At 50.6% G+C, this 25344-nt stretch overlaps 1 protein-coding gene and 1 long non-coding RNA gene across 7 annotated transcripts in view; both read left to right on the top strand.

Moving 5' to 3' along the window:
- Nucleotides 1–25344, top strand: part of septin12 (septin 12) — an 89762-nt gene that overhangs the window by 44074 nt on the left and 20344 nt on the right. For 2 of the 6 annotated variants that reach the window (XM_056406215.1, XM_056406216.1), the window contains exon 3: nt 23894–24223. In XM_056406215.1, coding sequence (XP_056262190.1) covers nt 23894–24223 — 330 coding nt within the window. Of the gene's footprint in view, nt 1–9560; nt 9581–9670; nt 9889–21147; nt 21885–22919; nt 23735–23893; nt 24224–25344 lie in introns of those variants that run through there. The other 4 variants (XM_056406221.1, XM_056406220.1, XM_056406218.1 and 1 more) reach the window with 4 other exon arrangements.
- On the top strand, nt 16438–19900 carry LOC130188117 (uncharacterized). Its single transcript, XR_008830567.1, has 3 exons — nt 16438–16946; nt 17527–17689; nt 18386–19900. It is a non-coding gene; the product is annotated as an uncharacterized LOC130188117 (long non-coding RNA).

The following is a 25344-nucleotide window of genomic DNA, read 5'->3' as shown; positions in this document are numbered from 1 at the left end:
CATGTTCCCCCCTAGAGGCTTGTAGTCCATGTTACCCCCCTAGAGGCTTGTAGTACCATGTTCCCCCCTAGAGGCTTGTGGGACCATGTTACCCCACTAGAGGCTTTGGAAAATTTCCCCCCTAGAGGCTTGTAGTCCATTTCCCCACTAGAGGCTTGTGGGACCATGTTACTAGAGGCTTGTGGGACCATTTCCCCACTAGAGGCTTGTGGGACCATTTCCCCCCTAGAGGCTTGTGGGACCATGTTCCCCACTAGAGGCTTGTGGGACCATGTTCCCCACTGGGGGGCTTGTAGTACCATTTACCCCACTAAAAGCTTGTAGTACCATTTCCCCCCTAAAAGCTTGTGGGACCATTTACCCCACTAGAGAGGGTTGTGGGACCATATTACCCCACTAGGGAGCTTGTAGTACCATGTTACCCCCCTAAAAGCTTGTAGTACCATTTACCCCACTAGGAGCTTTGTACCATGTTCCCCACTAGAGAGCTTGTAGTACCATGTTACCCCACAGAGAGCTTTGGGACCATGTTACCCCACCAGAGGGTAGTACCATTTACCCCACTTAAACCTTTTGGGGAGTAACCCGTTCCCCACTGGGGTTGGAGAACCATGTTCCCCCTTTTTAAGAGGGTAGACCCGCCCCCTGGGGGCGGGGGTACCAGGGGGCCCCACTGGGCTTTTAAACCCAATGACCCCCAGAACTTTTAAGGGTTAAAACCCCACTGGGGCTTGAGTCCATTTTTTTACCCCAAAAAGAGAGGCTTGGAGGTACCAGGGGGACCCCAACCAAAAGAAAACTTGAACCATGGACCCCAAAGAAGGAAAACTTTAGAACCCTGTTTAATAGAGAGGAGAAGAAAGAGAGGAGAAGAAAGAGGGGGAGAAGAAAGAGAGGACAGGGAAAGAGAGGGAGAAGGGAAAGAGAGGAGAAGGAAAGAGAGGAGAAGAAAAGAGGGGGGAAAAAAAAAGAGAGGAGAAGGAAAGAGAGGAGAAGGGAAAAAGAGAGGAGAAGGGAAAGAGAGGAGAAGAAAGAGAGGAGAAGAAAGAGAGGGAAGAAAAAGAGGGCGAGAAGAAAAGAGAGGGAGAAGAAAAGAGAGGGAGAAGGAAAAAGGAAAAGCTTTTTGTTTCCCTGTTAACCCCCTGAAGGAGAAAACCCTTTTACCCCACCAGGGAAGCTTGTGTTCCTTTTTTTGGGGGTTTGTTGGGGGTTTTTTTCCCACTGAACTTGGTTTTTCCCCTGTTCCCCCTGAGGCTTTAGGGAAAATTTTAAACCCCACTAAGAAGCTTTTGACCCTGGACCCCACTAAGAGCTTTTGACCCTGGACCCCACTAAGGAGCTTTTGACCCTGGACCCCCACTAAGAGCTTTTGACCCTGGACCCCACTAAGGAGCTTTTGACCCTGGACCCCACTAAGGAGCTTTTGACCCTGTTTCCCCACTAGAGAGCGAGGACCCGTTCCCCCCTAGAGAGCTTGAGTACCCGTTCCCCCCTAAGGAGCTTTGAAAATTAAGTTCCCCCCTAAAGAGCTTGAGTACCAATTCTCCCCTAGAGAGCTTTTAGTCCATAACCCACTAGGAAACTTTTGGACCATGCCCCCTCTTGGTAAAGGAAAAAAAGAGAGGGGGGGAGAGGGGAGAGAGGAAAAGAAAAGGAGGGAGGGGAGGGGGAAGGAAAAAAGAGGAAAGGGAAGGGAGAAGGGAGGAGGGAGGAGAAGGGAGAAAGGGGAGGGGGGGGGAAAAAGGGGGAAGGGGGAGAAAGGAAGGGGGGGAGGGAGAGAGAGGGAAAGGAAAAAGGGGGAGGAAAAGGGGAGAAAGAAAAAAGGAGGAGGAAGGGAAAAAGGGAGGAGGAGAAAGGCCCGGGAGGGGGGGAGGGAGGGGGGGAGGGGGGGAGGGGGGGAGGGGAACCCCCGGGGGTTTACCCACTGGGATTTGGGTTTCATGGGAAACCCGGGGACCTTCCTCACTACCCCGGGTCCCCTGGGGGTCTGGGGTGGGGGTTGGGGTTGGGTGTTGTGTTCCCTTATCTGGAAACCCAGCCAGGCCCCAAAGGTCTTCCCCCCGGGGGAGGGGAACAACAGAAAGAGGCGGAGGCTGGGCCCCGAGGACCCGGGTTTGCTCGGGGTTGAAAATGGCCCTGTTTGGCTTTAACCACCCCCAGCCGGGGGGGGGACATTTCCCCAGTAAAAGGGGGCTTTTGCCCCCAAGGCCTCTTAGTAAAGGAGAGCACCCGGGCCTCTCGTAACCGGGTCGTGTGTGCTCCTAAGGGGCTTGCCCCGCCTTTTTTCAGTCTCGCTTAAGGGCAAGGCCAGGCCCCGTGTTTTACAACGGAGCTAGGAGCATTTTTCCCCGGGGCCCCCGTAACGACTGCCCCATTAAGTGCCCCGTTCGGGTTAACAGCATGGAAAACCTCTCAAACTTTGGGGGCTTACAGATTTAATTTCCCCTTTTGGTTAATTTAAATGGAACAAAAATAAGAAGAGGTCTGGGGCCCCCACCCCCCTTCCCCCGAATGCAGTTTAACCAATCTAACCCCCAACCCCCAAAGGCCGCCCCGGGGGTCCGGGGAGCCCCCCAATTTGGGGTTAAGGTCCCCGGCCAGGGCCGGGGCCCCCGGGTGGCCGGGGGGGTTGACGCCCTTTAGCCACTTAGGGGGAAACCGGCTGCGTCGGTGTTTTTGGTTGGGGAAAGACAGCTTGGCCTTTCCCCCGGGGGCAACCCAAAACCCCAACCCCCTTTCCCCCAAATTTTCCCAACCCGTTTAACAAAGGCAGGGATTTCATTTCCTTTGAATCTCTGCTTGTCCCACATGGAAAAACCCCCTTATTGTCCCCTTAGCTATGGTTAAGGCCCTGAAGCCTCCCTTACCTGGTTTGGACGTAAAACCCCTTTCTGGGGGGTCTGGGGATCCCCTGGGGCCCCTGGGCGGAGGGGTTTCCCTGGGGCCCCTGGGGCGGGATTTTTTCCCTGGGGCCCCTTGGGACCGGGTTTTTGGGGATTTCCCTGGGGCCCCTGGGCGGGACCCGGGTTTCCCTGGGGCCCCTGGGTGGGTTTTTGGGGATTTCCCTGGGCCCCTGGGGCCCCCATCTGGGGCCCCTGGGTCCCCTTACCGGGTTTTGGGGTACCTGGTTTTATTTCCCTTAGGCTGGAAAACCGCCCCCGGCCCAACACCGGCCCCCTTCCCACGGGCCCTGGCCACCGCCCGAGGCGGAGGCTTAGGCCCGTAGGGACCCCCTTCCCTCATTTGAAGGGAGGTTCCCCCTTTTTCGGGCTTAAACCCCCCCCTCGGGGTGGGGGGTTACCTTTCCTTGTAAAAATGACCCCTTTCGCCTCACGGGCCTCTTTCACCCGGCCCCGAGCACCGACCTTCCCCTGTAACCGCTTCCCCTTTTCCCCCTTACGGGCCCCTTCCCCCTTAGCTCCCGTTCAATCTGCCCCTTAAAGGGGGAAAGGTTCCCGCCCAGGGGGTTCTTCAATCGCCCTGAGGGAGCCTTTACCCCCAGGTGACCCCAGTTTGAGCGGGGCCCGCCTTTACTTGTCCTCTGTGGCTGGTTTTTCAAAATTTTTCTTGGTAACCTCTTTTACCGCCCTTTTTGGGAGTCTTCCCGTTTTATTACCCCTTTTTGGGATTGGTTTTAGGTTCAAAAGGGGCCCAACAAACCCACCCGAAAACCCTTTTAGGTGTCCCTTAAAAATTCCCAAACAGGGGAAAACTGCCAACCTTAGGCCAGGGACCCCCCCTAGGTTTCCCGGCCCTCCCCTTTCCCGGGGGAGCTCCCCTGGGGGGTTATGGGGGGGGGGGGGGTTTTTTTTTTTTTTTTGGGGGGGGAAAGGTTTTTTTTTGGGGGGGGTTTTTTTTTAAAAAAAATTTTTTTTTAAAAAAAAAAAAAAACCCCCCCCTTTTTTTTTTAAAAAAAAAAGGGGGGGAAAAAAAAAAATTTTAATTTTTTTTTGGGACAATTTTCTGGTTTCCCCCAAAAAATTTTTTTTCTGGGGTTTGGGGGTTTCCTTTTTTTTTTTGGGGCCTGTTTTTTTTTGGGGGAAATTTTTTTTAAATTTGGGTTTTTTTTTTTTTTTTTTAAATTTGGCCCCTTTTTTTTTTGGGGGTTTTTAAAACCCCCCCCCCCCCTTTTTTTTTCCCCCCCCCTTTCCGGGGCCCCGTTTCCCCCCTTTTTTTTGGGGGCCCCCCCTTTTTTTGGGGGGGCCCCCCCCTTTTTTCCCCCCCCGGGGGGCCCCCCTTTTGGGGGTTTTTTCCCCCCCCTTTCCTTTTTTTTTTTCCCCCCCCCCCCCCCCGGGGGGCCCCTTTTTTTTCCCCCCCCCCCCCCCCCCCCTTTTTTTTTTTTTTCCCCCCCCCCCCTTTTGGGGGGGGGTTTCAAAAAGAGATCACATGTTCCATGGGGACAGAGTAGAGAGTCAGAGATCACATGTTCCATGGGGACAGAGTAGAGTCAGATCACATGTTCCATGGGGACAGAGTAGAGTCAGATCACATGTTCCATGGGGACAGAGTAGAGTCAGATCACATGTTCCATGGGGACAGAGTAGAGTCAGATCACATGTTCCATGGGGACAGAGTAGAGTCAGATCACATGTTCCATGGGGACAGAGTAGAGTCAGATCACATGTTCCATGGGGACAGAGTAGTCAGATCACATGTTCCATGGGACAGAGTAGAGTCAGATCACATGTTCCATGGGGACAGAGAGTCAGAGATCACATGTTCCATGGGGACAGAGTAGAGTCAGATCACATGTTCCATGGGGACAGAGTAGAGTCAGATCACATGTTCCATGGGGACAGAGTAGAGTCAGATCACATGTTCCATGGGGACAGAGAGAGTCAGATCACATGTTCCATGGGGACAGAGTAGAGCCAGAGATCACATGTTACACGGGGAGTAGAGTCAGAGATCACATGTTCCATGGGGACAGAGTAGAGTCAGATCACATGTTCCATGGGGACAGAGTAGAGTCAGATCACATGTTCCATGGGGACAGAGTAGAGTCAGAGATCACATGTTCCATGGGGACAGAGTAGAGTCAGAGAGATCACATGTTCCATGGGGACAGAGTAGAGTCAGATCACATGTTACATGTGGACAGAGTAGAGTCAGATCACATGTTCCATGGGGACAGAGTAGAGTCAGATCACATGTTCCATGGGGACAGAGTAGAGTCAGATCACATGTTCCATGGGGACAGAGTAGAGTCAGATCACATGTTCCATGGGGACAGAGTAGAGTCAGATCACATGTTCCATGGGGACAGAGTACAGTCCATGGGGAGAGAGTCAGATCACATGTTCCATGGGGACAGAGTAGAGTCAGATCACATGTTCATGGGGACAGAGAGAGTCAGATCACATGTTCCATGGGGACAGAGTAAGTCAGAGATCACATGTTCCATGGGGACAGAGTAGAGTCAGATCACATGTTCCATGGGGACAGAGTAGAGTCAGATCACATGTTCCATGGGGACAGAGTAGAGTCAGATCACATGTTCCATGGGGACAGAGTAGAGTCAGAGATCACATGTTCCATGGGGACAGAGTAGAGTCAGATCACATGTTCCATGGGGACAGAGTAGAGTCAGATCACATGTTCCATGGGGACAGAGTAGAGTCAGATCACATGTTCCATGGGGACAGAGTAGAGTCAGATCACATGTTCCATGGGGGACAGAGTAGAGTCAGATCACATGTTCCATGAGGACAGAGTAGAGTCAGATCACATGTTCCATGGGGACAGAGTAGAGTCAGAGATCACATGTTCCATGGGGACAGAGTAGAGTCAGATCACATGTTCCATGGGGACAGAGTAGAGTCAGATCACATGTTCCATGGGGACAGAGTAGAGTCAGATCACATGTTCCATGGGGACAGAGTAGAGTCAGATCACATGTTCCATGGGGACAGAGTAGAGTCAGATCACATGGGGACAGAGTAGCATGTCCATGGGACAGAGTAGAGTCAGATCACATGTTCCATGGGGACAGAGTAGAGTCAGATCACACATGTCCATGGGGACAGAGAGTCAGATCACATGTTCCATGGGGACAGAGTAGAGTCAGATCACATGTTCCATGGGGACAGAGTAGAGTCAGATCACATGTTCCATGGGGACAGAGTAGAGTCAGATCACATGTTCCATGGGGACAGAGTAGAGTCAGATCACATGTTCCATGGGGACAGAGTAGAGTCAGATCACATGTTCCATGGGGACAGAGTAGAGTCAGATCACATGTTCCATGGGGTCAGAGTAGAGTCAGATCACATGTTCCATGGGGACAGAGTAGAGTCAGATCACATGTTCCATGGGGACAGAGTAGAGTCAGATCACATGTTCCATGGGGACAGAGTAGAGTCAGATCACATGTTCCATGGGGACAGAGTGTCAGATCACATGTCCCATGGGGACAGAGAGTCAGATCACATGTTCCATGGGGACAGAGTAGAGTCAGATCACATGTTCCATGGGGACAGAGTAGAGTCAGATCACATGTTCCATGGGGACAGAGTAGAGTCAGATCACATGTTCCATGGGGACAGAGTAGAGTCAGATCACATGTTCCATGGGGACAGAGTAGAGTCAGAGATCACATGTTCCATGGGGACAGAGTAGAGTCAGATCACATGTTCCATGGGGACAGAGTAGAGTCAGATCACATGTTCCATGGGGACAGAGTAGAGTCAGATCACATGTTCCATGGGGACAGAGTAGAGTCAGATCACATGTTCCATGGGGACAGAGTAGAGTCAGATCACATGTTCCATGGGGACAGAGTAGAGTCAGATCACATGTTCCATGGGGACAGAGTAGAGTCAGATCACATGTTCCATGGGGACAGAGTAGAGTCAGATCACATGTTCCATGGGGACAGAGGACAGATCACATGTCCATGGGGACAGAGAGCCAGATCACATGTTCCATGGGACAGAGTAGAGTCAGATCACATGTTCCATGGGGACAGAGTAGAGTCAGATCACATGTTCCATGGGGACAGAGTAGAGTCAGATCACATGTTCCATGGGGACAGAGAGTCAGATCACATGTTCCATGGGGACAGAGTAGAGTCAGATCACATGTTCCATGGGGACAGTAGTCAGATCACATGTTCCATGGGGACAGAGTAGAGTCAGATCACATGTTCCATGGGGACAGAGTAGAGTCAGATCACATGTTCCATGGGGACAGAGTAGAGTCAGATCACATGTTCCATGGGGACAGAGCCTCTCCTGTAGAGTCGCTCCTCTCTAAAGTCTCCATAACTCTCTGGTTAAAGTCATCATGTCTGTAATCAGCCTCCATCATTCTGAGGGAATGTGTCTGTTTCACAACTTCTTCCTTGTGTTTCGATGCCAGTTCGGTCTGAGACAGGGTTAGCTTCATGCTGTTAGCTCGTTAGCTCCATGCTGTTAGCTCGTTAGCTTCATGCTGTTAGCTCGTTAGCTTCATGCTGTTAGCTCGTTAGCTTCATGCTGTTAGCTCGTTAGCTTCATGCTGTTAGCTCATTAGCTTCATGCTGTTAGCTCGTTAGCTTCATGCTGTTAGCTAGTTAGCTTCATGCTGTTAGCTTCATGCTGTTAGCTAGATGCTGCGTTAACATCCGTGCTTTACACATGTCTGCAGCTCTTTAGGCCCCTCCCCCCGTTGTAGTCCAGAGAGTTTTTGTCCCAGGACTTTGGAACAACAGACAGGGGAAACTAAACAGCATTACTCACTGAGCTCCAGCTAACAGCTCCGTTAGCTACCTGCTCCCGTAGCTCCGTGGAGCTCTCTGGCTGAGGGAACGATACCGGTCTCTGATCTGCCGAATAGTCCAGTCACGTGAAATAAGAAACGATGTCATTGGCCAATGAGCGCACATGTTTGCGCCCCAAGATTCACGTTTCATCCTCCAATGAGAAGCCGAAACGACGTGAAATGTTTGCTGGCTGCCGCACACACACGTTGGGCCGGCGCCCGTAAAGGGGGCGGGGCTTCTCTCCGTGAGGATGAGTGGCGATATATTATTTATGTCTCATTTAACTTAAGTGGTTGTTGACAGGCTGACGGTCTCCCACACACATTTAGCGCGTCAACACGGTTTATTTACTATTTAAATGATTTGGTATACAATGTTTTTTGACAGTATATTTTATATTTTTTTCTTCTTCTTTTTTTTTTCATCTCAAAATTTTAAGAGGGGCGGCGCCCTAGCGCCCTCTATGGACGCACCGCCACTGGTCCTAATAGTGTTGAGTTATGAGCATTGGAAAACAAGACCCGCCCCCAAGGAGTTCATTGGTCCATATCCTCTCTGTACGGTGAGGTCAGACATGCTGCTGTGAACCACCGGCTCGGAGGAGGGCTGACCAATCACGTGTCACAACATAAAAAATGGAGGGAAATCTAAGTAGGCGGAGCTTAGGGGTCAAGGAGGCTTTGTGTAGAGCAGGTGGAGATGGACCTGCTGGGTGAGGGGTGTCCGTCCAGCCCTGAGGGCGCGCTAGAGAGCAACGGTGTAAACCCTATCCACCAGACTGACTGGACACACGGGGTCCAATCAGAGCCAACGCTCACACAGTGCGTTTACATGATGGTATCATTCTAATCTTGCTTTAGTCGGACTCTGCTCTCTTTTGGGGGATCTGCTGTTATCCCAATATACATGGCAGTGAGTGATTAGAATCATTGGCCTTTGAAAGCATGTCATATCCGATACGATAGGCGGCGCTGTTTTCATTACAACTCGTGGTGACACAGCCATTTCCGCTTGACCTCATAAAATCCTCATAGTTATAATAATTATAATGCCGATATTATTTCAGTCTAGAAATATTAGGCGCCTTTTAGGATGTATATCACAAAACAGGCAGAACAAGAGATATATTTAATCGCTCAGCAACCCCCGTTAACACTTCTCGGGTCGCATCGCTCTGCCGTGATGCGCGCCGACACATCCGCGCACACAGGTGAGCACGCTCACTAGCCCCCCCCCCTCCCGTCGACAACGATCGCCGTGGGTCACTTCCTATCTCAGGGGGGCATCATGAGGAGTTATGCTTAGGGCACCAACATGGTTAGCAGCGGTGCTGCTGGTGTGTTTGTTTTCTGCCGACCAGGCTCGCGGCAGTGACAACTTATCGTCTCTTTCGACTTCCGGGTCACGACATGGGAGGAGGGAGGGAGGGAGGGAGGGGGGAGGGAGGAGGGCGGCGGGATCTCGAGCATGCGCAAAGACGCAAAGTCCAGTTCCGAATCCAATTCACCGTTGCATGCCGCGAGAGTCGAATTATCAACTGGATCATCCGAGCTATCCAGGGTGTTAATCGGATCGAAGTCGGACCGCACATAGTCCGACTAAGGTGTTTACATGAAACGGATAATTCGATTTCAGTCCGACTAAGACAATAATTCGATTGCATGTAACCGCACTGATAGATCAACATCATCATACAGCTTCAACAGGTAGGACTCTGATTACATTGAAAGAACCAACAACCAAACAGCAGCTCAGGACCTCGTGTCTCTGAGGCCGGGCTGGACCACAGGCCACAGGACGGGGAGAAGTCCCCCCCGACTGACAGCTCAGCCCGGTCCGGTAAGTGGTTGTGGCGGGACGGGGAGGGGGAGGGGTGGGAGGCGGCGTCCTCCTCCTCTCAGGGATTAGTGGAAGCTTCTTGGGCCATCTGCATGTGAATGGATCCTGGAGCTGCACCGAGCCGCCGGCGGCAGCCTCCCCCTCTCCCTTTCTCCTCATTGCTCCGGCCCTGAAGCGAGGGAAGCAGACCCCGAGGACAGAGGACAGGAGGACAGGAGGACAGAGGACAGAGGACAGAGGACAGGAGGACAGGAGGACAGAGGACAGAGGACAGGGCCTCACGCGGCGGCCGTAGTGCCTGATGGAAGGTAGGAAGTCTCCTCTGGTGGTGGACGTGTCCCGGCTAACAATGAGCTGACGGGACTGGTCCACTTTGGCGGTCTGGACGGGGGGGGGGGGGGGAGGGGCTAGGCCTCGGCTGGTGAACCAAATACATCCCATGGACAGCCTGAGAGCAGGCTCTTTGTACCATGGGTCTCACTCATATATATATATATTAGGGCTGGGCAACGATTACAATTTTTAATCGCGATTAATCGCATGATTTCCCTGATTAATCACGATTAATCGCATTTGGATACGCAAAATCCAATAATTAATTCTAAAGTAGTGTATAGCGCACTTCTATTTTAAATGTTCTGCCATATGAACTAAAGTGCCATAAAATCTGTTGTGCAAACAAACACTTAACATCAGCATTTGTATTTAGTAGCAGTTAAATAAAATAAATACTTTATGTAAATCTCAATTTAAACAATGTTATCAAAACAAACACAAAACTAAAGCTTATTGCCACTGCCAGGGCATTAATGTTAGAGTGGTGAAGCACCAAAGATGTGATTACATTTACGTAAGCCAGAAAACGACAAACATAGAAGGAAGTTAGCCACGGTGTATTTAATTGTAAAGACATTTTATATCTTCTAACATCGCTCTTCCCTTTGTGTCCTACAGTCGGCTATGAACACGATGTACAGTTCAATCAGATTAACTCAACCAACAGCAACCGTGGAGGGTAACATGGGTTTCATGTGAAAACGAACCAGCTATTAACAATGCCATGATTCAGAAACCCGTTGGCCGCATTTAATTGAGAAAACTACGTTGAGGAACTAATCCTGAAAACATCAGCCCTCTCCTCAGAGAGAAAGAGCTAAACATAACCTAACGAGCTCAAACTAACCCGAACCCAAAAAAGAACCAGGAAACACTGTCAGTGCAGTTTGTCGATTCCTACAAATGTATGTTTTTTACTCCTCTGCACTAAACCAGTTGCTAAGGCACACCAGATTATGAACATGTTCAGATGATAAAGAAGCTCTCTTCTTCTGGACAATATGACCAGCAAGAGAAAACAACCTTTCTCAGGGGGCGGAGGCTGCCGGTGGCCAGGTCCTTCTGTGCACAGGGGCCAGCTGCATGTTGGACCACCACTCTGATGGCGGGCCTGCTCTGTGTCGATGCACACAGCTCAATTGAGTCTTCTTCTTGTTCAGAATCAGACTCGGATGAAGCAGCCAATAGGGTGAACTTTTCTTTGGTGGTGAGTTTTGTCTTCCTCTGTTCCTTGACTACGCTGGTGGCTGAGGCCCACACCTCCTCCTCAGCTCTGGGTCGACACTTGAGGTCCTTGAATCTCGGGTCCAATGCAGGAGCAATCAGATATGCAGTGTTGGCATTTCTCATGTGTCTCCATGTCGTTCCTGAATGTAGACTTGAAGTTGGTCACGTAGGCAGGGTCATCATCTGAGCTCTCATCACCGGGACAGATGGCAAACAGCAGGCAGCCACAGAGCATGAGACAGACTGTTCGCCTCCCAAAAGTTCAGTCAAATACCTGCAACAGAAAATCAACTCCACTTCAGTCAAAAATAAATTGCATTCACTTACAGTATACACAAAAACATATCCTCTCCATATTCATGCTGCATTTACACTATTTCTCTCTTCCATGCACTCAGACAGGATAGTAAGAACGATGATGTAAAACATACCTGCAGGGCTCCAGGAGCGTCTCCAACCTCTGCACTTTGTCCATTCCAGCTGTAGTTGGCATGACGATGTTGGTGTTGGTGGTGAGGTCATCCCTCAGTGGCTGTTGGTTTCTGCGGATGCTTTTTATCATGTCCAGAGTAGAATTCCATCTGGTTTGAACGTCTTGCATAAGCGACTCCTTCTTCTGTCGATGTTCAACTTGTTTTTGTTCTAATTCTGCTGCACTTGCTGGACTGTGTTTGAAGTGCCCCACAACCTTTCTGCTCTTGGTCAGGACATTGTCCAACGCACAGTTATGCAGAGACACTGACAGAGCGCTGGAGACGCGAAGCAGGGACGTGATCAAAGGCAGTCGTCTCATCTCTGGTGCTCTGTGCTCAGTGTGGTGACTTCATTTGACACATTCCACTGCTGTGCAACTTCAGTAAAGTGTCAGCAGAATGTCTCTCCTCTGTCCATCAGTCAGGGCGTGTGGATGCAGCGCCCACTTCTCATCAAGGTAATGCTCAGTCACTCCGAGGTCATTGTGGTCACCGAGTCCAGTCGTCCCCATGAGAGCAACAGCACGTTGTGAAGCTGTCCTCTCCTTTTCATACAACTGGTGTATTCGTCATTTGTTGAGATTCTCTAAATGTTTCTCAGACCGGCGTCTCCACAATCCTAACCAGCCAGCAGTAGCTCTCCACTTGGCTGAGGCGTTGGTTCTCTTGGTTGATCTCCTCCCTGCAGCTCGTCTGCCGAAGCCTCGCTCCACTGTGTGGTTGGTTGTGTGGTTTGCTGGCATCAACGGTGTGTTTAGCATTTAAATGATATTTAAGACTGGAAGTACTCCGGTGATAAGACCATTCATCTTGGCAGTGTTACATATGACTTTGTTTCTGTCGACTCCGCCGTCTTTAAGAACTTTAAAATCTCCGTCCTCTTCTCCATGTTTGTTAAACCGCGAATTACTTTCTTTTCGGTCAGACTTTTACAAAATAAGAGCAACACACTTTTACAATAATAAAATAAATAATAAACCCATGCGAATAAAATAATTGTCGGCGTTAATTAATTGATGCGTTAACGCAAGATTAACGCGTTAACGTGCCCAGCCCTAATATATATATATATACATATATCTATCTAGGCCTCCTCTAGGCCTCCTCTGGGCCTCCTCCTCCGGGCCTCCTCTAGGCCTCCTTGGGCCTCCTCTAGGTCTCCTCTAGGCCTCCTCTAGGTCTCCTCTAGGCCTCCTCAGGGCCTCCTCTGGGCCTCCTCTGGGCCTCCTCAGGGCCTCCTCCTCCCTCCTCTAGGCCTCCCTCTGAGCCTCCTCTGGGTCTCCTCTAGGCCTCCCTCTGGGCCTCCTCTGGGCCTCCTCTAGGTCCTCCTAGCCTCCTCTGGGCCTCCTCTGGCCTCCTCTAGGCCTCCTCTGAGGCCTCCTCTGGGCCTCCTCGGCCTCCTCTGGGCCCTCCTCTAGGCCTCCTCCGGGCCTCCTCTAGGCCTCCTCAGGCCTCCTCTGGGCCTCCTCTAGGCCTCGGCCTCCTCTGGGTCTCCTCTGGGCCTCCTCTGGGCCTCCCAGGCCTCGGCCTCCTCTAGGCCTCCTCTGGGCCTCCTCCTCCGGGCCTCCTCTAGGCCTCCTCCGGGCCTCCTCTGGGCCTCGGGCCTCCTCTAGGCCTCCTCTGGGCCTCCTCTGGGCCTCCTCTAGGCCTCCTCTGGGCCTCCTCTGGGCCTCCTCTAGGTCTCCTCTAGGCCTCCTCTAGGCCTCCTCTGGGTCTCCTCTGGGCCTCCTCTAGGTCTCCTCTGGGCCTCCTCTGGGCCTCCTCTAAGCCTCCTCCGGGCCTCCTCTATTCATTTATTTTCATTTATTTATTTAGAGAATAAGGGACAGTGCATATTGATGGACAGTACAATGTACATGTAAATATGCCAGATTATAGCCGGGAGGCTAGTTTCCATCTGTAGTCCCTTGGCAGGTTGATGTAATTTAAGAATACAAGCAGAGTGAAATGGAAAGCACACATCACTTCACACGTAATGACAGTACAGTAATACAAAAGAAGAAAAGAAGATTAATAAAAAGGTGCATTTAGGACATTTGGATACCGTGCGGATTAACTCTAATGGTCACAGGGCTGATGAAGTCTGAGCCATGCCTTCAGGTGGCCTGTGAAGGTGACCAGGCTGGGGCTTTCCCTTATAGAAGGAGGTCGGCTGTTCCACACCATGCATCCTTTGAAGGTGACCAGGCTGGGGCTTTCCCTTATAGAAGGAGGTCTGCTGTTCCACACCATGCATCCTTTGAAGGTGACCAGGCTGGGGCTTTCCCTTATAGAAGGAGGTCGGCTGTTCCACATCATGCATCCTTTGAAGGTGACCAGGCTGGGGCTTTCTCATAGAAGGAGGTAGGCTGTTCCACATCATGCATCCTTTGAAGGTGACCAGGCTGGGGCTTTCCCTTATAGAAGGAGGTCGGCTGTTCCACATCATGCATCCTTTGAAGGTGACCAGGCTGGGGCTTTCCCTTATAGAAGGAGGTAGGCTGTTCCACATCATGCATCCTTTGAAGGTGACCAGGCTGGGGCTTTCCGTTATAGAAGGAGGTCGGCTGTTCCACATCATGCATCCTTTGAAGGTGACCAGGCTGGGGCTTGCCTTATAGAAGGAGGTAGGCTGTTCCACATCATGCATCCTTTGAAGGTGACCAGGCTGGGGCTTTCCCTTATAGAAGGAGGTAGGCTGTTCCACATCATGCAGCCTTTGAAGGTGACCAGGCTGGGGCTTTCCCTTATAGAAGGAGGTAGGCTGTTCCACATCATGCATCCTTTGAAGGTGAGCAGGCTGGGGCTTTCCGTTATAGAAGGAGGTAGGCTGTTCCACATCATGCAGCCTTTGAAGGACAGCACATTTTGCCCAAACAGGGTTTTTCTAAACGGGACCTCACAGTCCCTGTTTGTGACAGCTCTAAGCCTCCTCTGGGCCTCCTCTGGGCCTCCTCTAGGCCTCCTCTGGGCCTCCTCCGGGCCTCCTCTAGGCCTCCTCTAAGCCTCCTCTGGGCCTCCTCTAGGCCTCCTCTGGGCCTCCTCTAAGCCTCCTCTGGGCCTCCTCTAGGCCTCCTCTGGGCCTCCTCTGGGCCTCCTCTAGGCCTCCTCTAGGCCTCCTCTAAGCCTCCTCTGGGCCTCCTCTAAGCCTCCTCTGGGCCTCCTCTGGGCCTCCTCTGGGCCTCCTCTAGGTCTCCTCTAGGTCTCCTCTAAGCCTCCTCTGGGCCTCCTCTGGGCCTCCTCTAGGTCTCCTCTGGGCCTCCTCTAAGCCTCCTCTGGGCCTCCTCTAAGCCTCCTCTGGGCCTCCTCTGGGCCTCCTCTGGGCCTCCTCTGGGCCTCCTCTAGGCCTCCTCTGGGCCTCCTCTGGGCCTCCTCTAGGCCTCCTCTGGGCCTCCTCTAGGCCTCCTCCGGGCCTCCTCTAGGCCTCCTCTAAGCCTCCTCTGGGCCTCCTCTAAGCCTCCTCTGGGCCTCCTCTAGGCCTCCTCTGGGCCTCCTCTAGGCCTCCTCCGGGCCTCCTCTGGGCCTCCTCTGGGCCTCCTCTAAGCCTCCTCTGGGCCTCCTCTAGGCCTCCTCTGGGCCTCCTCTAGGCCTCCTCTGGGCCTCCTCTGGGCCTCCTCTAAGCCTCCTCTGGGCCTCCTCTAGGCCTCCTCTGGGCCTCCTCTGGGCCTCCTCTGGGCCTCCTCTAAGCCTCCTCTGGGCCTCCTCTAAGCCTCCTCTGGGCCTCCTCTGGGCCTCCTCTAGGTCTCCTCTAGGCCTCCTCTAAGCCTCCTCTGGGCCTCCTCTAGGCCTCCTCTGGGCCTCCTCTAAGCCTCCTCTGGGCCTCCTCTGGGCCTCCTCTGGGCCTCCTCTAAGCCTCCTCTGGGCCTCCTCTAAGCCTCCTCTGGGCCTCCTCTAGGTCTCCTCTAGGCCTCCTCTAAGCCTCCTCTGGGCCTCCTCTGGGCCTCCTCTAGGTCTCCTCTGGGCCTCCTCTGGGCCTCCTCTAAGCCTCCTCTGGGCCTCCTCTAGGTCTCCTCTAGGTCTCCTCTAAGCCTCCTCTGGGCCTCCTCTAGGCCTCCTCTGGGCCTCCTCTACACTGTAACACTTTGATGTAAATTTACAGTGAAATTCTAACAGTAACATACTGTATTGTGCTATTACTGTATAATGCTGTAAAAGCAATGCATTCTGGGAGTTATAACGCTTGCTTCCATGATCCTAACGGTCAAGTGCTTCTTTTCACAGTAGTTTACTGCGTACCGCTGAGAATCTTGGGAGAGTAACTATTTTGAAGTTCTCATAAATGAGTAGCCAAAGCAGAGTTTTGCAATTCCTCTGTCAATCTTGTGAGTTTCTATTTTAATGATAACGTCTTCCGTGTGTTAACATCCAAGTCACTTTAGTTTTACCACTTTAAGAAAAGTTGCGGTATTTATTTATTTTTCACCGTTGTGCGCGATCATGATCGGTCCGCTCCGGTCGCGGCACCTATATCCCCGTTCCATCTCCCGTGCAAGTGAAGGAGACACCAACTTTATTAGGATATCGCTATATTTGTATTTATTTTCACCACCGCCATTTTTTGCTTGTAATGAGTGGTGCAAGTCTCGGAGAACCGACGTCTTCACATGGGTATTTTTAAAGTCTTACCCCGCCAGTTTGGGAAAGTCAACTGAATCTTCAGTCCAGACAAAAAGGACAACTACTAACCAACTACCTCACGGTAAGTTCACTTTCAACTTAGGCTACGTTTTGAACACCTTTGTTAACATGTGATTAGCTAACGTTAGTTAAGTTAGCACATGTTTCTCCATGTGGTTGGCATGCACATTAGCTAGCTAAGCAGTTAGCTGTTCTTAGCTTAGTTAATATTTAAATACTGAATACTATTAGTAACATGTTACTAATAGTATTCAGTATTTACATGTTAACAAGGGAAGAAAGGCAGCAGTCTAGCTTATTTTTCCATTATGTTCAGTTGTCAATTTTGTGGCCACGAATGTGTTACTAAATATGCCTTTGTAAGGCATATGAAAGTTCACCAAAACACCCCCCACATCAAATTTAAATGTGCTTTTCATGGTTGTAACCGTTCATTTGGCAAAGTGTTGTCTTTAAAATGGCAGGCAGATGTGAGTATAACTGATGTAAGTCAACGTTATTCCAGATAAGCCTTTAAAAGTATTTAAATATCTTTTAAAATAATTTTCTTAAAAGTGAAATTGATGGCAGCCATAGTTAAAACAATGCTAAATTGTATTAACATGAACTTATAACTGCAATGATATTGTTGTCTCCTATAAAGGTGTCAGACACAGCAGCAACTGTGAAGACATCCCTTGCCCTCCCCGATAGCCCTCGGTTGATCATTCTAGGTAAGCACTAAGCCCCTCAGTTATAGTGAGTTCAGTTGTGGTGAGTTTTTCTTTCATATTTTATATAATACACACACCTTTACATTTCTGTAAATATATACTAATTCATAAATAGCTTAGAAATATCTTGGATAAATGACTACACAAATTTAAATAGTTAATAAACAGTTGAGTCTCTATAATACAGACACAGTAGGCTATATAATAATATTGTCTCTGCCATGTCAGTAGTTTGCTTGTGTTTCTCCATTTTTCTCCACTGATTAAGGTCTCTTTATAGCTTTTAAAATTGTAAATAGTTTGGTGATTATTTATCTATAGATGTCTCTATTTAGGGACAGTCACTAAGTTGCATGCAACTGTATGTGCATTGCAGAGACAACAACAGGCCAAGTAGCATTCCGCACTGAATTAAAAATCCTGATATCTATCGGAAGCTTACATTGTTTAAAAAATCTTTTCAAATATCAGTTGGAAATGTCTGTACAATACAGAAAAAGATATATCAGTATGTTGCCACTTCATTATATTTCAAATGGTAAATTTGACATTCAGCCTAACACTTTGCATTTTGTTTAAGGTCCAATGATTCCTGACCAGCGTTGGATGGTTAGCATCGAGGGCCACGTGGTGTGCGAAGGAGCAACGTTTGTTTTGGGGCTTGCTGTTGTCTTCGCATGCTACTACAACTTCAACCTCCAATATCAGGATCTGGCTGCCTGCACACTTGAATTCATACAGAGGTAAGTTTGAATCCCATATCAAGTCATTCGTTTCAGGTGTTCGGGCCTTACAGCCCTCCATGCATTTATCTTTATGTGATAGATATAGTATCTTCAGGATGCAAGCTTGATAGTTCAATTGTTTAAAGGACATGGACTTCAATCAGAGAACAGAGCACATAAAGTTAATTCCAAAAAGAGATTTATCTTTGGTTCTAAAATAAACAGAAATACACATTCAACTTCAGTGGTTATCAGATTTATTGGGGCTAGATACCCCTTGCAGGGTAGAAAAAATAGCAAAAGACCCCCTAATTATCGTAACACCGGTTAAGCTTACGCTTACTAGCATTTGTACTCATAGATGCCATTGGAATTATTTGCATTCTAATGCTTTTCAATCTAAATGCTTCAGATCTGTTTCATAGTGATAAACATAACACAATCTCATATTTAATCAGAGGTGCTTTGTAATAATATTTTGCATTTTACTGTAATAAAGACGTGTACTTATGTACAAGAAAAAAAAACTGAATTTACACATTCCAAAGATGTGATGCATATAAAACTAAATGTTCCCATATATCTACTCTAATATGTATTATAAACATAAAGTAGGAAAAAGAATGATTATGCTAACAATATGTGGTGGCCATTAACAATAGTTTAGAAGTGGTTTGACTATTTCTTTTTGTTTTACCTTGTCATGCTCGCCAGAAGATGTGTTGGGATTAACCCAGAGAGAGGGACAAAGGCACGTCAGGGAAAGGTGACCAGCAAGAAGAGCGGGCGAATGGTCCAAAAGAAAGCGACATCCCTGAATCCGCATGTGTGCACCCTCTTGAGGAAGCTCGTGGACTTCGAGTGGGACTTTGTATGAGTTTATCACTACCCTGACTCTGTCCATGGAGTTCAGATGAGTACACATACACACGCACGCACACATGCACACACACACACACACACACACACACACACACACAAACACACCCACACAGACGCACACACCCACACCCACATCCTTCTATGTATGGGTCTCACTTCTTCACATTGTCCATGGAGTTCAGATGAGTACACATATACACACTCACTAATCCTTCATATCTATGGATGTGTCTCACTCATTCACATTGCTATTTGTATTTGTAAGGGCTATTTTTGTTTTATTTGTATCTATTATCTTAACAATGTCCAACCAGACATTATTTCTGTTAAATTTTGAAGTTAGCGCAATATTGTTCAACAGCATAGATCTGTCAAGTAAAAAACTCTAGCGTACTGGGGAGGCTCTTTCCTTTTGAAACATAACACTATTGTCAGTCTGTAAAGTACAATGCACAACGTACAAATACACACACATAAAAAAATTCATTCACACCAGTATTTATATGTGTAATAGCTATTTTGTGTTTTGGGCTAGCACACAGTATTGTTCAATAGTCAGTATTGTTCTGTTAAGTAAAACCCCCTAGCGTAATGATAGATAGATAGATAGATAGATAGATAGATATATACTTTATTAATCCCCAAGGGGAAATTTGTCGTGACAGTAGCAGCAACACACAAGAGTAAAAACAAAACACAAAATATAAGAAACAGGGATGAAAGATATAGAATGGGGAGGCTCTTTTCTTTTGAAACATTAGTATTTACTCAGTTCATCAAGTACACATTTTGTCCGATAACCATGCACTATAGGAAAAACACACTCACACATGCAACTTATCCATACCATTTTGATTTCTAAGGGCTAGAATATTTGAATCAGTTATTTGGATGCTATTTTTTGTCAAGGCTATTCTAATAAACAAGAATATTATGAATATGTCCTATTGTCTTATTTATTGCAAATTGTTCTTTTTCATGCTTGTTAATTTGACAGATGCTTCCGCTACAGTTTCCTAAATGTTTTGGGGTAAAGAGCTAACACTAAAAGTCCTGTTATTTTACGAATTCATTTAGCAAATTACTTTACATTTTGATTACAAGTTACTGTATTTCCATATTACTGTACATTTTACAGTAACTTACAGGCGAAACTGCTGTCAGTAATTTACTGTAATTTTGAATTATTACAGTAAATTACAGTATCAAAAGAATACAGCAAGCTGCTGTATTCTTTTGATACAGTAGAGATACTGTAAAACTACAGTAAATTACTGGCAGCAGTTTCGCCTGTAAATTACTGTAATTTTACAGTGAAAAGTTTTACAGTCTAGGTCTCCTCTGGGCCTACTCTAGGTCTCCTCTAGGCCTCCTCTAAGCCTCCTCTGGGCCTCCTCTAGGCCTCCTCTGGGCCTCCTCTAGGTCTCCTCTAGGCCTCCTCTAAGCCTCCTCTGGGCCTCCTCTAGGCCTCCTCTGGGCCTCCTCTAGGTCTCCTCTAGGCCTCCTCTAAGCCTCCTCTGGGCCTCCTCTAGGCCTCCTCTGGGCCTCCTCTGGGCCTCCTCTAAGCCTCCTCTGGGCCTCCTCTGGGCCTCCTCTGGGCCTCCTCTGGGCCTCCTCTGGGCCTCCTCTGGGCCTCCTCTGGGCCTCCTCTGGGCCTCCTCTGGGCCTCCTCTAAGCCTCCTCTGGGCCTCCTCTGGGCCTCCTCTGGGCCTCCTCTGGGCCTCCTCTGGGCCTCCTCCGGGCCTCCTCCGGGCCTCCTCTGGGCCTCCTCTGGGCCTCCTCTGGGCCTCCTCTGGGCCTCCTCTGGGCCTCCTCTGGGCCTCCTCCGGGCCTCCTCCGGGCCTCCTCCGGGCCTCCTCTAAGCCTCCTCCGGGCCTCCTCTGGGCCTCCTCCGGGCCTCCTCTAAGCCTCCTCTGGGCCTCCTCTGGGCCTCCTCCAGACACGGTTAGTTTGATGATAACGTCCTAGAGGAGCCTGAGCAGACTGGAGTGGACGTCTTCTGATGCGCACCCTAGTGGACGTCTTCTGATGAGCACCCTAGTGGACGTCTTCTGATGAGCACCCTAGTGGACGTCTTCTGATGCGCACCCTAGTGGACGTCTTCTGATGCGCACCCTAGTGGACGTCTTCTGATGAGCACCCTAGTGGACGTCTTCTGATGCGCACCCTAGTGGACGTCTTCTGATGCGCACCCTAGTGGACGTCTTCTGATGCGCACCCTAGTGGACGTCTTCTGATGCGCACCCTAGTGGACGTCTTCTGATGGGCACCCTAGTGGACGTCTTCTGATGCGCACCCTAGTGGACGTCTTCTGATGCGCACCCTAGTGGACGTCTTCTGATGCCCACCCTAGTGGACGCCTTCTGATGGCACCCTAGTGGACGTCCTTCTGATGCGCACCCTAGTGGGCGTCTTCTGAGGTTAGGGGGCGTCTTCTGATGCCAGGTTAGGGTCAGGGTTAGGGGTCAGGTTAGGGGGTCAGGTAGGGGTTGGGTTAGGTTAGGGGTCAGGGTTGGGGTCAGGGGGTCACGGTTGGGGTCAGGGTCAGGGGTCAGGGTTAGGGGGTTGGGTTCAGGGATAGACATGTGGTTGCTGTTGGATGTTGTTACAAGTTTAATGATGGAATAATTTGAGAAGACTTGCCCAGATGACCCCGCCCTGAACAAACCGCTTGGGGTTCCTCCAGTCTCTCTCTCTCTCTCTCTGTTTGCCTTTCACAGGCTTACCTCCATCCCCCAGGGGTTCCCAAACTTTTTAGACCACGCACCCCCTTCTACATCCCGACCGGGTTCACGCACCCCCTATCCCCCACGCCTTAAAAAAAAACGCAATGGGGGGGGGGGGTGCTAGTGAGAGTGTGCTCACCTGTGCGCGCATCAAGGCTGAGCGTTACGCGCGCCGGCATCCAGCCGAGAAGAGTGGGTGGGGGGGGGTGATTTTTTCTTTGCTCCGTCCCGATGCGCGCAGACCGGCGTCGGAGCTCTGCAGCGACCACGATCGACGTATTGAGCACAGTGGCGTCCCTAGGCTAAAAAACCTGGGGCTAAAGCCCCGGATGTTTTTTTATTAGCCCCGAATGTTAATAAAAAAAAATTTAAAACAAAGATTTGGCACACAAGTGGTTAACACCTCCAGGTCGCACGTGACGTCATTCACCCAAAGCAGCGGAGTCAGACGGGCAGCAGGCGCACGTAGCAGCAAGCTGCTGTCTGAGAGTGTTTCTATGTCTCCACATGTCGCTGCTTCACTCCTCTGGGCTAAGCCCAGCGCCGCCGCTCCCATAACGCGCATCGCTCTGCCGTGATGCGCGCCGACACATCCGCACACACAGGTGAGCACACTCTCACTGGAAAAACTCACTAGCACCCCACCCCCCCCAGTTTTTTTCAGCGTAAGAAATACGATGTGTGGCGGGAGTGCGTGAGTTAAGACCGAAATGACACTTGAGAGCCCTGAGAATGTTTAATATTAATTATTACACCATTAGACCACCATTACATTTTTCCTCTCGCGCACCCCCAGGGGAATCCCTGCAACAGTTTCTTTGTCTCCTCCCGCTGGCTGTCTTCACAGTTGCATTTTGAATATTTGCTCAATATGTGCACGATGAGCAGCTGTTCATCTCAAAGTGTGTGAGCAGGGCCCAGGGTCCTGAGTCCAGGGCCCAGGGCTCAGGGCCCAGGGCTCAGGGTCCTGAGTCCAGGGTCCTGAGTCCAGGGCCCAGGGCCCTGAGTCCAGGGTCCAGGGCTCAGGGTCCTGAGTCCAGGGTCCTGAGTCCAGGGCCCAGGGTCCTGAGTCCAGGGCCCTGAGTCCAGGGCCCTGAGTCCAGGGCCCTGAGTCCAGGGTCCTGAGTCCAGGGTCCAGGGCTCAGGGTCCTGAGTCCAGGGTCCTGAGTCTTGGTCCAGGGTCCAGGGTCCAGGGCTCAAGGTCCTGAGTCCAGGGTCCTGAGTCCAGGGCTCAAGGTCCTGAGTCCAGGGTCCTGAGTCCAGGGTCCAGGGTCCAGGGCTCAGGGTCCTGAGTCCAGGGTCCTGAGTCCAGGGTCCAGGTTCCAGGGCTCAGGGTCCAGTGTCCTGAGTCCAGGGTCCAGGGCTCAGGGTCCTGAGTCCAGGGTCCAGACCTCCACCTTGTGGATCCGTCCAAACACAGAATAATGTTGTACAGTAGACGAAGTGAACCTTTAAGTAGTTTGTGTGTGTGTGTGTGTGTCTGTCTCTGTCTGTGTGTGTGTGTGTCTCTGTGTGTGTGTGTGTGTCTCTATGTGTGTGTCTGTCTATGTGTGTGTCTGTCTCTGTGTGTCTCTGTCTGTGTGTGTGTGTGTGTCTCTGTGTGTGTGTCTGTCTGTGTGTGTGTGTGTGTCTGTCTGTGTGTCTCTGTCTCTGTGTGTGTCTGTCTCTGTGTGTGTGTCTGTGTGTGTCTGTCTTTGTGTGTGTGTGTGTGTGTGTGTGTGTGTGTCTCAGTGGTGATGTGGGGTTCCTTGTGTACTCATCCAGTCTTCTTAAACATCTCTTGCTGTCTCGTGACTGAAGGGCCTCTGTCACCATGTTGCCCTCTTGACCAGCAGGAGATCTACTTCCTGTTGACCAGCTGCAGATCTACTTCCTGTTGACCAGCTGTAGATCTACTTCCTGTTGACCAGCTGCAAATCTACTTCCTATTGACCAGCTGTAGATCTACTTCCTGTTGACCAGCTGCAGATCTACTTCCTGTTGACCAGCTGCAGATCTACTTCCTGTTGACCAGCTGTAGATCTACTTCCTGTTGACCAGCTGTAGATCTACTTCCTATTGACCAGGTGTAGATCTACTTCCTGTTGACGAGCTGCAGATCTACTTCCTGTTGACCAGCTGCAGATCTACTTCCTGTTGACCAGCTGTAGATCTACTTCCTATTGACCAGGTGTAGATCTACTTCCTGTTGACGAGCTGCAGATCTACTTCCTGTTGACCAGCTGTAGATCTACTTCCTATTGACCAGGTGTAGATCTACTTCCTGTCGACAGATCAGTGTGCCGACGGTCCTGTGATACACGTGATGGAGATGATCTCCAGACTCAGAGATGCTTGTGACTTCTTCAAAGAGTCACGAGGTAGAGGAGCCTCCATTTCTTCTTCTTCTCCTCAATGGACCATCGACCCACCCCCAGGTCTCAGAGGCCTACAGGACCCGACCTCGCTAGTCCAGGTCCATGCAGGATGAGCGCTGAATGAAGGCTTAGGGGGTCCCGATGGCCCTGGTCCAGTGCCATTGGAGCCGGGTCTTTGGGACAGGAGTCCACCAGAGAGCACTTCTCTGATGTGGAGGTGAAGATGCTGATCGCCGTTGCTCGTTCTTTCCCCACAGGAGCTGCTGCAGAGCTGGAGACGGACCGGCACCGCCCAATGGAGGAGAGAGAGGACCTCATGGGACCAGAGCAGGAGGAACTACCGGCCAGCAGGAACCCCCAGAGCACCCAGAGCTCTGTGCCGGCAGCAGAGGAGGAGGGGATGGAGGAGAGAGACATAAAGGAAGAGAGGGAGGTGGAGGTGGAACTGGTCCAGTCTGTGCCGGGCCTGCAGATGAGCTTCATCCGAGGCGCGGACCTGTTTGGCTACGTGGGCATCGAGGCGGTGCTGGACCAGATGAGGCGTAAGACCATGAAGGCCGGCCTGGAGTTCAACATCATGGTGGTCGGTGAGTCAGGGTGGAGGGTGTGGTCCTGCACCACGGTGGTCCATGTCAATAAGAGTTCTGAGGCCCTCTCACACATGTGACTGGTTCTGTTGAACCATTGAGTGGATCTGTGGAGCTGAGTCTGAGACCCTAGAGTGGGTCTAGAGCTCTCCTTCCAATCCCCAATGAACGGAACCGGTCCAGTACCACGGCGCTCAAAATAGAACATGTGTGTGGAACACTAATGTCGCCATGGAGCCTGAAGCCTGGCGGACCCCCGCTGCCCCGGGACAGGAGGGTCTTCAGGGTAGACCATGGTTGTGGCTCACGCTGCACGAGCAGCATGTGATGATCCTGGACCCAGAGTCTCCTCATCTCATGCTGCTAGTGCCATGAGGAGACTGTGGGTCCAGGAGGAGACTCTGGGTCCATGAGGAGACTCTGGGTCCAGGAGGAGACTCTGGGTCCATGAGGAGACTGTGGGTCCATGAGGAGACTGTGGGTCCATGAGGAGACTCTGGGTCCATGAGGAGACTGTGGGTCCATGACGAGACTATGGGTCCATGACGAGACTCTGGGTCCATGAGGAGACTGTGGGTCCATGAGGAGACTGTGGGTCCATGAGGAGACTGTGGGTCATGAGGAGACTCTGGGTCCATGAGGAGACTCTGGGTCCATGAGGAGACTGTGGGTCCATGAGGAGACTGTGGGTCCAGGAGGAGACTGTGGGTCCAGGAGGAGACTGTGGGTCATGAGGAGACTGTGGGTCCATGAGGAGACTGTGGGTCCATGAGGAGACTGTGGGTCCATGAGGAGACTGTGAGTCATGAGGAGACTCTGGGTCCATGAGGAGACTGTGGGTCCATGAGGAGACTGTGGGTCCAGGAGGAGACTGTGGGTCATGAGGAGACTGTGGGTCCATGAGGAGACTCTGGGTCCATGAGGATACTCTGGGTCCATGAGGAGACTGTGGGTCCAGGAGGAGACTGTGGGTCCATGAGGAGACTCTGGGACCAGGAGGAGACTGTGGGTCCATGAGGAGACTGTGGGTCCATGAGGAGACTGTGGGTCCATGAGGAGACTCTGGGTCCAGGAGGAGACTGTGGGTCCAGGAGGAGACTGTGGGTCCATGAGGAGACTGT

Source organism: Pseudoliparis swirei, chromosome 23 (assembly GCF_029220125.1).
Source record: "Pseudoliparis swirei isolate HS2019 ecotype Mariana Trench chromosome 23, NWPU_hadal_v1, whole genome shotgun sequence".
Classification (NCBI taxonomy): Eukaryota; Metazoa; Chordata; class Actinopteri; order Perciformes; family Liparidae; genus Pseudoliparis; species Pseudoliparis swirei.
Note: the sequence above shows the minus strand (reverse complement) of the source record. Positions and strands in the feature narration are given on the sequence as shown.